Genomic DNA, 16,215 nt, shown 5'->3' with positions numbered 1-16,215 from the left:
CAGAAAGAATTGAATTATGGTTTATTATAAATTAAAACGCAAAATAATAAAATTGAATAAAATAAATCAGTCAACATAACCTCAAAATGTGACATATTTGATTTTAATTAAATATTTGATTACAATCAAGTTTTGATTAGCGTTCGAACAACCGGCCCTTAGTGTTTTAATTTTCAATGCTTTTATTTCACTACAGATAGTACCGTACCAATTGACATATAGATATTGTTCTAAATGTTGTCTCTCAATTTTCCATAAATTTTTATTGTTTTTTCTTACTAGATCTTTGTTACACAAAGATCTAGTGAAATTCTATTGCCAATTTTCTCTCTTCGCACAAAATTAACTTCAAACCTGCTTTCTTGATATCACTATATTATACTGGGTTGGAACATCAAGATGTGAAAATTCAACCCATAGATCTTGCAAGCTGCATAATATGCACCTTGCAAGAAGATACAAGAGTGTATCCAAGCCCAAATAACGCAATGAAGATTTTGTCCAGAAAATCATAGAACTAGATCACACTGATATTTTAGATGCCTTTATAGGCCTAGATTCTCTAAACAATGCCGATGTAACTATTGAAGAGGCTAACTACAAAAACAATCTAAGACGGAATAATGTTTTGAATAGCGATGAAGAGAAACTAGAATTAACTAACGGTACAAACTTTAACGAAGTTTCTAAAAGCAACAATGCAAATAAAATAAGAAACTCAACTAGTTTTGAAAACAATGTCGATATAAATGCCGCGTAAAAAGGAAAATTCCGGGTTAAATGATGACTCATTAGAAAAAGAGACTAGCTCAGAAGCAGAAAAAAATGTTGCTGCATATAATGCTATTAAAAAGCGCAAAAGGAAGAAAAACAGATTAAGCGACAGTCAAGACTTGGAGTACAATACCAACTAGAAGAAGAGACAAGAAGGGGCATTATATAAGGGAAGAAAGGATAATAAATTTGTAGTGCAGAAACATGAAAGGAAATTAAAAATTAGGTGTTCGTGTGAAGAAAGAACGTCGAAAAAAATCACTTTCAAATGTTATGGATTAAGCGAAGAAGGAAGACAGTAGACACTTGAAAACTAAAGCTGAATTGTATGACTTTTACAAAAATGTTTAGTTAACAGATAGAAAAACAGAACCGGCTGGATTGGCCCAATTTAAATGTATTTTTGAGGAGTTAAATTTGTCTTTTCAGTCCCAAAAAAGACGAATGTCTGTGTAGGATATCGAACACAAAACGTTTCAGAGTTAGTTTATCAAGAACACAGAATTAAAAAAGAAGGAGGCCCGTAATGAAAAAGAAAAAGACTCAAGTTTTCACTATGGATCTTCAATCTGTTCTATTGTGCCCACAGTCAAACGTGTCTGCGCTTTATTATAAAACTAAGATTCTTCACAATTTTACTATTTTTGATGTTCCTACAAAGGCTGGTTAGTGTTTTTTATAGCACGAGGGAGAAGGAGAGTTAAAGGCGAACTGTTTTGCCTCGATTATTTGCACTTTTTTATCTACCAAAGTCATACCAAACATGGATCCAAACAACAAATTTATTATCTTTTACAGTGACGGTTGTGGTGCACAGAATTGCAATTCCACTTTATCGAATGCGCTTTTAAATTTTCCAATGGACAGTAATGTTTGTATTATTCAAAAATACTTGGAGAAACAGCATACACAAATGGAAAGCGATTCTATGCATTCGCAATTAAAAGGAAGATTTCAGGGAGCGTAATAAATGTAAGGGTAATAAACCGAAGACCTTATGATGTACAATATTTAAACAATGCTTATTTTAAAGATTTTTCTAAAATCAACTTGGTCAATTCAATTCGTCCTGGACGTAAAACAGGTGACCCTACCGTGCAAAGTATTAGAGCATTAAAATACAATTCAGACGGATTCATAGAATATAAGATTAAGCATTCTGGTGAGTTTCAGATCCTTCCCGTCAGATTCTATAAGAAATGCTTAATTATTGTTCCCATGGAAAAACTGCCCAAACTTTACCAAGGTAAATTAAAAATTAAACGGGAGAAATCTGTTTTCTTCAATTTGAAAATCTTCAATCCCTAAAAAGTACAATTGAACCAGATTACCATCTTCTCTATGATAGTCTTGAACATGATTAAGCTTTATTTTTGTGCGTAATTTTTATTTTCAGTTAATATAGATTTATAATGTCTAGGGTTTTGTTATTTTTTTAGCAACTAATAAAAAATTTTTAATAAAATAATAGTGTTCTTATTAAATGAAATTTGTTTAAGTCCAAATATTTAACAAATTTTTGTGTGATTTTTGCCGTTAAATTATCCAAACTAGAAGTAAAAGATATCTCTTTTAACATTCCTGAAATTCTGTTTCAAAACTAACATGATTCCAAAAAAAAACTACAAGCATTATAATTACTCTAAGATAAAAACTGTTTTTTCACCTCCTATAAAATTTACATTTTGGTACTTACGCAATTTTCATATGATGCCGACGATATGTTAGTCTAGTCCTGTCAGTAGCTTTGACTAGGTCACTGCGGAGCTGTTTAGTGAGTTTATTAATTAAGTTGCGGCAACATAATATGTATATAGAACAAAAAAATAAATTAAAGATTATACAATAAATATATTTTTATTTGCTATTTTTTCTTTTTATTTTTAGGTTAACTTAGTGAATGGTAGAATATTAGAGAATAAACAATCGACCAGTTACAAAAATATCGTACAAAACGTTATTTTTTTAAAAACTATAATACAAGTAGTACAAAGTAAGAACGATATTAATGTCTTGTCATCTGTGGAAGCTAAGGTAGGACAATTTTGTACCTTACAAATTTACATTGTTGTTTAATGTTTATGATATTCGCGAGAAACCGCAAAGTGGGCGACGCCTGGTGGTAGATTTCAAAAGCATCCACTTCGGGAAAACCTTGAAATTGTCATTATTTTGTATACATATTAGCGACCGGTTTATATTGTAATTAACAATGACTTCAGCTTCAAAAAACTATTGCAGTGTACCTCAATGTTCCTCCTATTATAATTCACAAAAAAAATTCCATACATAAGTTTCCGCTGGACGAGAATATGAGAAAAGTTTGGCAATGCATTTGCGAATTGGCAAACCTATAACCAAGTACATGACTGTGTGCAGTTTATATTTTACTGAGAACGATTACTTTCCAAGTGTTATATTTTAATATATTTATACTTAATTTACTTTATAGTAACACCTGAAACTAAATTAAGAAGACTGAAGAAAAATGCTGTTCCATCAGCTAAATTGCCCCTACGGTCTCATGAAGTTATTAGTAGAAAACCTAAGGCGTAATTTACAAAATATAACGTGGCCAGCTCCAAAAACTGCCTCACTCTAAACTAAAGATCTCTACCGATCTTGCAACCATATAAATAATTAAGATAATGTAAATTTTACTTCCTGTGTTTCAGACATACTGTAGAAAAACAAACATTTAATTTTATTTTTGGGAGTCAATTACCTTATGTATAAACTCGAATCAAAAACAAACTTTGAAGAACATACTCCAACTTTTACTTTGGCAAAACACACGTGTAAATTATTTATATTAAACGTTTTATAGCTTGGAGATCAAATGACAAAATGATTTGTTTTCCCGCAGTTATTGTCCATCTTTGAAATCTTCAGCGCCCCCTGTCGGAATTGGCTATTGCGAATATTTAAGTTAGCTTACATGTGCTTCTGATAATCAACTAAACTTTTCTTGCTATGATCTTGTTTAAAAATTGTATTATTAGAGTATATAAATATAGCAAATATGTTATACACAATCTATTGTTTGTTTAAAATTAATATGAGTATATTTGAATTAAGTTTCCTGACTTGGTTTTGATTTGTTGATCTTCTTCTTCTTCAAATGCAAATCCACTAATGGATGTTAGCGATCACATTTTCCATTAATTCTCTATTTCTTGCAATATGTATCAGATATTGTATGTCGTTAATCCCTGTCCATTGCCTTATGTTTCGGAGCCAGGACATTTTCTTGCGTCCCATTCCTCTCTTGCCTTCAATTTTACCCTCGATTATAAGTTGGAGGAACTGGTATTTTTCATTTCGCATGATGTGACCTAGATACGCCGTTTTCCTTTTCTTGGTGGTTTCGAAAAGTTGGCGTTCTTGGTTTATTCTTTTAAGGACATCTATATTTGTGATTTTAGCTGTCCATGGTATTTTTAGGATACGGCGATAGAGCCACATTTCGAAAGCTTCTAATCTGTTTATATTCCTCGTTTTGAGTGTCCAGCCCTCTACGCCATATAGCAGCACTGACCACACGTAGCACTTAGTAAACCTTAGTCTCAGTTGAAGATCGAACTCTGAACAAGTCAGTACCTTCTTGAATTTTACGAAAGCTTGTCGAGCTTGCTCAATGCGACATTTTACTTCCCTGTCCGATGCCCAGTCTTCAAAAAGCCACGATCCCAGGTATTTAAATTTACTCACTCTTTCAATGGACTTAGTATTCAGTGTTATGGTGGAGTTTTCAAGTGCATCCAAGTTTCTGGAGATGATCATAAATTTGGTTTTTTTTGGTATTAATCTCTAATCGCATTCGCTTACTGTATTCTCCGATTATAGTGACAAGTTGTTGAAGATCGACTATGTTGTCACAAATTAAGACACCATCATCAGCATATCGTATGTTGTTGATCAATACTCCATTCACTTTGATTCCCATCTTTGCATCCTCCAAAGACTCTTGAAATATGGCTTCCGAATAAATGTTAAATAAAAGAGGGGAAAGCACACATCGCTGTCGAACGCCCCTTCTTATATGTATGGGTTTGGATATAGAATTGTCTATTTTTAACTGTGCCGTTTGATGCCAGTACAAGTTTTCAATGCATCTTATGTCTTTTTGGTCTATATCAACTTTCTTGAGGATCTGCATTAACTTGTGGTGTTGGACACGATCAAACGCTTTTTGGTAATCTAAAAAGCATAGGAACACATCCTTCTTCTGATCGTAGCAATTTTGGACCAGCACCTGTGTTGCTACTATTGCTTCTCGTGTTCATAAACCTTGCCCAAACCCGAACTGGGAGTCACTGATGTCCCATTCACATTTTTTGTATAATCTTTGATGTAGTATTTTTAAGAATATCTTTAAAGTGTGACTCATCAGGCTAATGAGTCTGTGATCCTCACATCTTTTTGCATTGACTTTCTTGGGCAGGGGAGTAAAGGTAGAGCGTAACCACTGTTGAGGATAGCAGCCAGTTTCATAAATTAAGTTAAATATTTTGTGTAGTGCTGAAATTCCCCTTTCATCCAGTAATTTGAGTATTTCTGACGGGATTTCATCTGGTCCAGGTGCCTTATTGTTTATGAATTTAATATTGCCTTTTCTATCTCCTCTTTGGTGATTGAAGGGCCAGTCAGCTGGTAGTCTGTATAAACTTCACTCATGGGTCTTTCGTCATGGAAGAGATCCTGGATATAATTTTCCCATATATCAATTTTCTCCTTTTCACCCAGCACTTATCCTGATTAACTATTTCACTCATGTTATCCTGATTAACTATGGTAGTTGGTCTTCGTTTTCTGTATATTCCAGCAGTCTCCTTAAGCTTTTTATGTAAATTACCGTCGTCGTGCTGTCGTTGTAAATGTTCTAGATCGATACATTGTTGCTTAAGCCATTAATTTTGATTTGTTGATACATGGCCAATTTTACCAAGACAAAGTTCAGAAAATGAAAACTCAATTCTCGTTTGTAATTTAAATTATACCGCCAATTTTGCCTATTTCTTAAATAAGATTGGGGGCTTCCAACTATTCACCTTCCCGTTTGGGTCGTGTCTTGTACCGACGTGGATTCATTATGACGTTTCATTTTGGCAAGACCTTAGACCATATAATTATTTTAAAAATATTTTTAGACTGCCTATAACATTGCCAGAGGAAATTCTCCTATAGAAAAATTAAATTATTGCTGGGAAGAATTGCAGAATGACGTAAACGGGATACTTGATAATGAAAAAGCTCGTGGAGCAGACGGACAGGGATTGAAACAGGTAAGACTTTAGGATACATTTCTTACTTCTAATTAGCTTGCTTCCAGTACCGGTTAGATTCGTGAATTGTTATGTCTTATTCTGTCCAAACGCTAGTTGCATAGATCTAAACCAGGTTAAGCTTATGGAGAATTTATTTTGTTGTATAAAGATATATAAGCAAAACGAGAATATCTACAATTACAATAAAAATAAAGGTTTCAACTAACACCTAATTCGAATTAATTAGGTACTTACTAATCTGCTCAAAGTCACTAGTATCACTCGTATCTTCTAAATTCTTAGTTATTTTTTTTAATGCTGGTTAATATATAAGTCATTTTCCCTCCAATTACATGTTTGGTTACATTTTTCCAGTTGGATGGTGTGGTCTTTGCGACTTCTCTTCTAATTAACTGGAGAACAGTAGACGAACATTTAACAGCCACGTTTCTTCTTATATTTTCTTTAAGTTGAGCCAATATTAACTATATTGGGTTCCATGTACAATAATAAGGGGGAAGTCTAAGCACGGTATGCCCATTACTGCACAGTGATCAGCAACATATTCCTTCTAGTACTGTCTACTAAGAGCAACCTCCAACAATGGGTTTTTACTACCATGCTGTCCATATGTATGGAATAAATTCATTTTTGGCGTTATTACGTACTATCTGAAAAAAACCTGAAACAGGTCGATTTTTATTCTTAAGTTGACAATTTACAATATGAAAATATTATCCCCTTCCAGCACCCCCTTTGAATTATAAGCACCCCTTAGAAAATTTTAAATAACAAAGGGGGTCGTGTGGCACCTTGTTAGAAAGGAATTTTAGTCCTCTGTTCAGAAATATAAAGTTTTTTAAGTTTGGTGCAATCATAACCAAGAAAATTGATTTTTAAGATGTAAAATTTTGATAATGTCTCTATCACAAAACTTTAGGTTGAATGAAGATAATGATGTCACATAATATTTAGAATGTATTTTCAATGTAATTTTCAATTAAATTAAATGTTCAAAATGACCACCATTCACTTTTTGACAATAGCCGAGGCGATTTTGGAATTCTCGCACAAAATTTTGTACCACCTCGGAGGTTATTTTGTTAATTTCTTCCGTTATCCTAACTTTTAAATCAGCAATACTGTTTGGTCTATTAAAATATACTTTAGATTTTAAATAATCCCATAAGAAGTAATTGAGAGGAGTCAAATCAGATCTAGCCGGTCATTTGATCTTTCCACGTCTTCCAATCCACCTATTGGGAAAAACCTCGTTTAAATAATTTATAACTATACGTGCAAAATACGGATGGATCTGTCTTGTTGGTAGTAAATAGATCGATCTATCTCATTTGTATGATTGACATCAGGAAAAAATCTTCGTAATGTAGGTACTAAAAAGTTAATCAAAAAATCTAGATAAATCTCACCATCAACTGTGCCCTCAAAAAAATAAGGACCAATAATTTTATTGTTAATGATACCAGCCCAAATTTTTTTTAGGATATTGCGTGAGTCTCACACGCCAAATGAGGATTTTCTCTGAGTTTGTTAACCGTTCCGTTTAAATGAAACGTCGCTTCATCAGAAAAAACTATTTTGTTTATGAACTGCAAATCTGCGTTCATTCTGTCCATCATCATTTCACTGAATTCTTGCCTTCTATCGGGATCATCTTCATTTAACTCCTCAATCAACTGAACTTTGTAAGGGTGGTATTTTTCTTTATGCAAAACTCTCAAAATAGATGATTTACTTACATCATTGACGGCAGCTAGTTTCGAGTTATCTTATGCGGATTTTCCTCAATCTCTAGAAGTACATCTAACTTTTTTTCATCAGTAAATTTAACATTTCTACCTGGTTTTTCAATATTTTTTACATGTCCAGTATAACGAAACTTCTGTTCAATTTTTCTAACTGTAGACTGCGAAACTTGTTGACCAGGGTATTTATTATTAAACATTTCACAAACCTCCGTTTGAATTCTTGTTTTATTACCACAACCAATCATAATTAAAATGTCTATTCTTTGAGTCTCAGACAAATGAGCCATAATTAAATTTAATACGCGCACAAATATTATACTGACGTCTTTTAGTAACTTTAAATACCTAAATGACAGCAGCCTACTAGATTCATATCAATTATTTATTTGGCTTTTTGACTAATATTTTATTATCTTCAAACGTTTTTCCCTAATGTTTAGCAGAACAGATTCGAAAATACCTGATTATTTCTAAAGTATATTTTAATAGACCCTGCAATATTGCTGATTTAAAAGTTGGGATGACGATAGAAACTAACAAAATAACCTTCGAGGTCATACAAAGAGTTGTACGAGAATTCCAAAATCGCCTCGGTTATTGTCAAGAAGTGAATAATGGTGGTCAAGTTGAACATTTAATTTAATTGTAAAAATCAATTTTCTCAGTTATGATTGTTGCACAAAATAATTTTATATTGCTGAACAGGGGACTAAAATCCCTTTCTAACAAGGTGCCACACGACCCCCTTTGTTATTTAAAATTTTCGAGGTGGTGCTGGAATAAGATAATATTTTCATACTGTAAATTGTCAATTTAAAAATAAAAATCGACCTGTTTCAGGTTTTTTTTCAGATAGTACATAATAACGCTAAAAATGAATTTATTCCATACATATGGACCGCATGGTATAATGATGCCTCAAAATACAAATCTTCCCTAAATAAAAATTCCTGAATTTGTAATTTGTTCCAAGTAATATTTGGTATTTTTCTCATTAATCTTGAATGATATTGTTGTCCATGACAATCACACTATGTTTAGGTAATTTCCTTTATTGGGCGGTACTGAATAAAAACATTTTTTGTTATTATTCGTCCAACTTTTTTTTTCACAGTTTCATGAGTATCATACCAGGTCTCGTCTAAATAAACATTATTTAGTTTCATTTTCGATACTCAGTTATCTGTCTGATATAATTGTTTTTTAAAGAATTTATTCTAGTACTTTCCATTAATGTCTGGCGCTTGTCTATAGTCTTGTACTTAAAATTATTGGCTTTAAGAAATAATCGAAGTATTGTTGCTGAACGTGAGAGAATGATCTTTCGAACCAATTCCCTTCGAAGGCTTTCAATAGTTGGAAAAATATTAGCCGCATACATTTTGTATATTGTTCTGATTATACGTTAAATTAAGTGCGGTTCTATTTGTCTGAATTTTCCACAATCCTTTCTCCCCTATCTAGAAGAAGATGTTTCTCCTATAATCTTGTAGCAGGTTGCTTTGGGCACTCTGGTTAAAAAACATGTTTCTGCAATTGTCTCTAATTTAGACAATTCAGAACACAGTCCTTCATAAACATGTTTCAGGATAAGTTTGGCTTCCTCAGAGAGGTATTGAAAATTTTGCTTATGTTTTACTACACAGCTTTGTAAATTTTCCAATTGATTAGGGGGTTCCACTGGCTCTTTAGTTGCGGAATTATTATAACACCACGGACGCTGTATTTTAAAAGTATCTTCGTAAAATAGTAAAAGAAGTTTAACACTGACGATGTCACAACGAACAACCAAACCAAACTCACTTGTAGTTCACTATTTGAATTTAACTGAACGCTGTAGTAGTTATGGTTATACTAAAAGTATTCTTGTTTCGCAAAATCTGCTTTCGCTGTTTTAAAAATAAAATACTATACCTCCTATCTACCCAAGTGCAAAACACGAGACGCGGCAAAACGAGATTTTTCCTGATATACTATTTTATGGTTTCGGTCGCTTAGGCAAATATTGTTATACCTTACCCGAAGGATGCATAAGTCTGCCGATAAAAGAAAACGCATTATGATTTGTCATAATAGCGATATCTGATGTTTTGATTGGCTCTTGATCCACGTGGACTGATCAACACATCGATGATAACTTCAACTGGGTGACTGCCCATATTTTCAAACATAATATCAGAAACATCTGAATGTAACTATCGATAAGAATATTAAAACTTTATATTATTATACATCTCAGTCATTGATAATTTTGCAGTTACTGCTACTACTCCTGGTAGAGTACTTTTATTTTAATTTTTATTGCCTGCTTTTATTATAGATACATATTTTTACACAGTCTCACCGAAATACAAGGCGACTATAACTACTATCGTATGTTGCGAGCAACGTTAAAATTTTCGTATAAAACGATAATTATCGTACAGCTGGGAACGCAGGATGTTATTTTAAACAGTGTTTAATTCGATCTAAAACATTCGGGTTTCAATCGGGAGACTAGGGGGAAATCAAAAACTGATTTTGATCTCTGTCTATTAAGCGAAAACATAATGCTATTATATCTGACAGTACCTTTCGTTAATTTTGTAATACTTGCCATAAATTTGTTCCGTATCTGCATAATCGTTTTTCAAAGAATGTATTTTCTAACCAATTCGAAGCAGTTTATAGCTAGCTAGCTTTGAAATAATTATTTTGTTATATAGAATTTTGTTTAAATAGAAAATATCGGTTTGAATGATAACAGTAATTTTTTTTCTTTATTTACAGATTATTGAAAAGAAAGAGGGTGTTATACGTATGTGTATGATGGGTAAACGTGTTAACTTTTCCGCTCGCTCAGTTATAACTCCTGACCCCAACCTTAATATCGATGAAATCGGAATCCCAGAAGCATTTGCTAAGAAACTAACTTATCCAGTAGCTGTAACTCCTTGGAATGTTGAAGAACTAAGGAAAATGGTTTTAAATGGACCAAATGTTCACCCAGGGTAATGTATAAATATTTTTGTTTGCTAAGATTTGTTTCGATCTATTATAAATAGTATCACCGTCTCTAATTTGTGTGTCTTGGATTGCCTTTTCCAAGGCAATGTTAAATAGGAGGTAAGCCAGGGCATCCCCTTGTCTGAGTCCACATCCTTTATCTCAAAGGATCGAGAATTTTCTCCCTGTATCTTAACGCTGGCTTTTATGTTAGACATTTTCATTCTCGTTAATCGGGTAAGTTTTTCTGGTATACTAAACTTACGCATTGATTGATATAGCACTGTTATCTTGACACTGTCGTATGCGGCCTGGAAGTTGACGAATAGATGATTGGTTTCAATGTTAAATTCTAATGTTTTCTCGAGGATCTGTCTTATTGAATGAATCTGTTCAATTGTTGACTTTTCTGGACTAAATGCGGCCTGGTATTTTTCAACTATGCCAACTGTGTAAACTTGTAGCCTTTCGTAGAGAATATTTGCTAGTATTTAGTATAATATAAAGTAATATAATATAAAAATCCGTTAACTAATTTTCGAAACCAAATTCAGATTTTTTGCTTTAATCTGTGCCTTCTAAGAATTGCAAGGCAAAACAGACGTTGATAAAGATGTTAAAAGAGACATGGGGAATCTAAAAATTGCATTCCACAACATATCTCCTCAACTAAGCAAAAATCCTTATCCAATTTGGTTTCTAGTACTGGTACAGAGTATATCGGAATAAAAGGAAAAAGGCAGTTAAGATTTGATTTCACGTATAGTGCGTCTGTGTATCCGCTTATACGTATTTCGCCCTAAAAGGGCTCTTCAGAACGGCTATTCACAGTCGCTCTGAACATGAAAATAAATCTCTTCTGCCTTAAGAAGCAACTCTAACATGGCTTCGTATGGACGCAAATAGCGACATCTGATATTAAAATCCGTAAACTAATTTTCGAAACCAAATTCAGATTTTTGCTGTAATCTGTGCCTTCTAAGAATTGCAAGGCAAAACATACGTTGATAAAGATGTTAATAGAGACATGAGGAATCTAAAAATTGCATTCCACAACATAGATTCCCCATGTCTCTATTGACATCTTTATCAACGTCTGTTTTGCCTTACAATTCTTAGAAGGCACAGATTAAAGCAAAAATCTGAATTTGGTTTCGAAAATTAGTTTACGGATTTTAATATCAGATGTCGCTATTTGCGTCCATACGAAGCCATGTTAGAGTTGCTTCCTAAGACAGAACAGATTTATTTTCACGTTCAGAGCGACTGTGAATAGCCTCTCTGAAAAGCCCTTTTAGGGCGAAATAAGTATAAGCGGATACACAGATGCACTATACGTCAAATCAAATCTTAACTGTCTTTTTCCTTTTATATAATATAGTTATACCTCTGTACTTATCACACTGGACCTGATCGCCTTTTTTATGTAACGGGCATATCACGCCTTGAGACCATTCTCATTTTGCCAGACAAGAAGTAAAAGTTTGAAATCTGTCGTTTTTTTATATTCAATTAACTTTGTACATAGGTATATATTTCTTTTCTTATAGGGCCGTTATGATAGAATATAATGGGATTCTAAAACGAATTAATCCCAATAGTGAACAACAACAAAAAAGCATATTGAAATGTTTATTAACTCCCGAGGACATTAAAGGACAAAAAGGACAAGGAGTTCGAATCGTAAGTATTTTGTGTCATATTAGTTCATTATTATTATAACGAGCCAGCGAAAAAATCGTAATTAGAGAAGACCTTGAAATAATCTTTCCTTAATTTTTTTCCTAGCAGTAACGAACCCACAATAGCAACACGTGTACTAAATTAAACCCAAACACTTAGGTTCACCTCTTTTTTAGGTTCATAGGCATTTATGTAATGGTGACGTTCTGTTACTTAATCGTCAACCAACATTGCACAAACCTAGTATAATGGCGCACACAGCGCGAATTTTAAAGGGAGAAAAAACTCTTCGATTGCATTATGCAAATTGTAAAGCGTATAATGCTGATTTTGACGGGGATGAAATGAACGCACATTTTCCGCAAAATGAACTTGCAAGAAGCGAAGGCTATAATATTGGTGAGTAACATTCAGCGTTTAAAATCGTCTACTTACTTGTCTTGAAACAAATACATTTTTATTTTATCTATAAAATGTTGAAGGGAACATGAAGGTTTTTTATTTTGTTCATGTATTATGTATTTTATATTTTATTTCTCTTAATCGACATACATATATCCTCTTGTTTACTATAAAGTCAAATAACAGATAAAAGGATAATTGATGGATTTGGCAGTAAAAAATGGTAAGGGTTAATAAAGAAGTTTTGAGTTTTAAAGTGTTGAATGTTGAAAAAAATATTCTATTTTTCATTAAAAAATATAATATTATTAAGCATGTTAAAATTAGATTATTATGTTGCTATAAGTAGGCAAAATATGAAAAACCAAATATTTTTTTACAATGTTTATTTAGAAAAAAATGAAAATATGTACCTCAACTTAACATTTTTTACCTAAAAAAATACCTACTGGTTGATTAAAATAACTTTTCAGTACTGAAAAATCGTATACATCCACTTGTTGGACGCTACTTACAAGAAAAGGTTTCTTCTTCTGACTCTTCTTCAAAATATCTTCCCAGTCATTGGGCGAATAGACCATTTCACAGTTTTTCTTGACATAATTTTCGACGCTTGGTAACATGGTGTGTCCTACCTGAGGGAATATATAGACTAAAGGGTGATTCATTTAGAGGTACTTTCTTCTACAAGAAAAAACAATGAAAAAGTAAATTTTATTTAAAACTATTTATTATCATACAAAAGAACTATTCTTTACAATTACTTCTTAAAGATAATTTTTTTTAAATGTTGGTCATGACTACGATTAAGTTGGTTCATTCTGAAGTTCCAATTCTCCAATGACTCGTTCCAGCATTTCGATTGGTATTTCATCAATGATTTGAGTAATATTGGCCTCCAATGCATCAATCGTATCTGGTTTATTCATGTAGACTTTGAACTTTAGGTTGCCCTAAAAGAAAGAGTTTAGAGGTGAGATGCCACAGGATTTAGGCGGCCAATTCACTGGTTCAAAGCGTGAAATAATTTTGTTCACTGAATCGTTCTCGCAGTAAAGCCAAACTTTCACGGGCTGTATGGCAAGTGGAATCTTGTTGAAACCAAATGTCGCCGAGACCACGAGCTTTAATTTCAGGTACCAAATAGTCCGTTATCATGGCACGATAACGGTCTCCATTTATAGTAACATTCTGGTCGGCCTCTGTTTTAAAGAAATATGGACCAACGATTCCACTAGCCCATAAAACTATACCAAACAGTTGTTTTTTCGGGGTGTAATGGCATCTCTTGATCCTCTTTGGGTTGTTCATCACCCCAAAGACGAGCATTTTGTTTATTAACGTACCCATTAAACCAAAAATGGGCGCCATCTGAAAACAAAATTTTTCTCGAAAACAATGGATCTTCTAAAAGCTTATCAAGAGTCCATCGACTGAAACGGTGACGACACGTAAGATCGGTCGGTTTCAAATCATACACTTATTGAATTTTGTATGCTTTTAAACCAAGATCCTTACATAAAAAAGCCAAGTTGTTGAGAATGGCAACGAATCGATTCTTCATTATTTTCGAGTACACTATCCGTTACCGCCGCTATATTTTCTTCAGTACGTGCTGAATGTGGTCTATTTGGTCGCGTGTTATCCAATAATGAAAACTAGGTTTCGAAATTACTTATCGTAAATCTAATTGTACGTTCGGTAGACCGATTATGTAGACCATAAATTGCTCTAAGCGCACGAAACACATTCTTCACAGAACTCCCATTTTCAAAATACAACTTAATAATTTCTAGACGCTGTACCGGGCTAAGTCTTTCCATTATGAAATGTCAAACAATACTAAATAAAAGCGAAATGCCAGTTTGCTAGTATCCATGCACGATATTCAATCAAATCCCCATCAAAAAAGTACCTCTAAATGAATCACCCTTTATTTCTTTAAAATATCCATTTTGTAAAAAGTAAAATATGGTCCAGTTTTTATTTTGTCTTATTATTTTTCTCAAAGTACATTTCGTCAAAATCATTTTTTGGCCGACCCTCTTTTAGCAGTGGTCCACAGTCCCACAGAAAAAAGTGACCCTGACCATCCCCAAGGAATGTATGCTTAAATTATAACACCACAGTTTTCTTTTATAGAACATGGAACCAGTGGTGGTTTGGGGAGGGTTTGCTGTAGATCAAAACTTATTACAAGCACATCTGGGTTAAATGCACATCTCTGGCTGCATGTTGACCTGCTTCAACTTTTCTGTGATGTGTAGTAGTTCTTCAGTTTTAATATTTTAATCTCAGTTTCATCATTATGTAGCTTAGCATTTTCTCAAGCTACTGAAAACTTATCGCACGCTTGACATGTATCCATTTTTGGAGTTTTGAAACTTATATTATATTCTTCAGTAAATATTCTTCTGAACTTATCTGCAGAAACTCTAGTTTTCTTTTGCAAAATGCATTCTCCTACATATTTCTGCAAACATTGTTTGTATTTTGAGAACGATTTCCGAAGTGGAAATTGAAACGTCAATAAACTTACTTTAACCTTTAATTGTGGCTTATTCCCATTTAAATAGTAATTACTCATTATAAAAATATACGAGTTGGTTTATTTGTAACCTTATATAAAATAAATGTTTTTTTTTAACACCATAGAGTAACTTGATATAGTATTTTTCATATAAAAATGCGTGCACGTCACAATTTCTATAAAGTGACGTCACTTATATTTAAAATTTCCAGAACGTCAACCTTAGAGTTCAAATTTTCCTAACACAGCTAATAATACGAAACCCATACGGAACTGCCCGATCTTTCATAGGCGTCAACATGGTATAATAATCAGAAAAATGTAATCATCATTATATTGGGAATTTTAGAATTATATTGATTAAATAACCAAAAACATTTGTTATTATTAATAATGTAAATTTTATGAAATAACTCTTTTTAAGTCTAATATTCCACAAAATAATAATTTTAATTAAATATATTAGACAATTGTACGCAACTGATATTTGAATACTTCAAATTTTTTGACAGTTCAGCGTGTGGCAAAATTGTTTAAAGTGTTGCCACTTTTTTAGAGTAAGAATTTTGTTTATGTTTTGATTTCTTACACAATTTGATCATAATATATTATATATTAATAAATTGTATTTATAAATACATATTAAATTTAGATTAATAGCTTTAAAAACTAATTATTGTGCGTACTGTGATTGTGCTATGCCAAAACAACTAAATAGTCTGTAGAAAGCTGATAAGCTTTCATATAAGATAGTTTGTTTTGAACAAGAAATACCTAATGGCGGGACGTTTTTACTATTAATGCT

The 16,215-nt window shown here is 32.8% G+C and overlaps 1 protein-coding gene across 1 annotated transcript in view; it reads left to right on the top strand.

Annotated features, from left to right (window-relative positions):
• Window positions 1-16,215, top strand: part of Polr1A (RNA polymerase I subunit RpI1) — a 94,829-nt gene that overhangs the window by 34,500 nt on the left and 44,114 nt on the right. Inside the window, exons 6-10 of the mRNA XM_072526592.1 lie at window positions 2,662-2,808; window positions 5,925-6,059; window positions 10,580-10,800; window positions 12,346-12,478; window positions 12,655-12,877. Of these exons, the coding sequence (XP_072382693.1) occupies window positions 2,662-2,808; window positions 5,925-6,059; window positions 10,580-10,800; window positions 12,346-12,478; window positions 12,655-12,877 (859 nt within the window). The remainder of the gene's footprint in view (window positions 1-2,661; window positions 2,809-5,924; window positions 6,060-10,579; window positions 10,801-12,345; window positions 12,479-12,654; window positions 12,878-16,215) is intronic.

This window comes from Diabrotica undecimpunctata, chromosome 3 (assembly GCF_040954645.1).
Source record: "Diabrotica undecimpunctata isolate CICGRU chromosome 3, icDiaUnde3, whole genome shotgun sequence".
Taxonomy (NCBI): Eukaryota; Metazoa; Arthropoda; class Insecta; order Coleoptera; family Chrysomelidae; genus Diabrotica; species Diabrotica undecimpunctata.
This window is presented reverse-complemented; position numbering and strand designations above follow the sequence as displayed.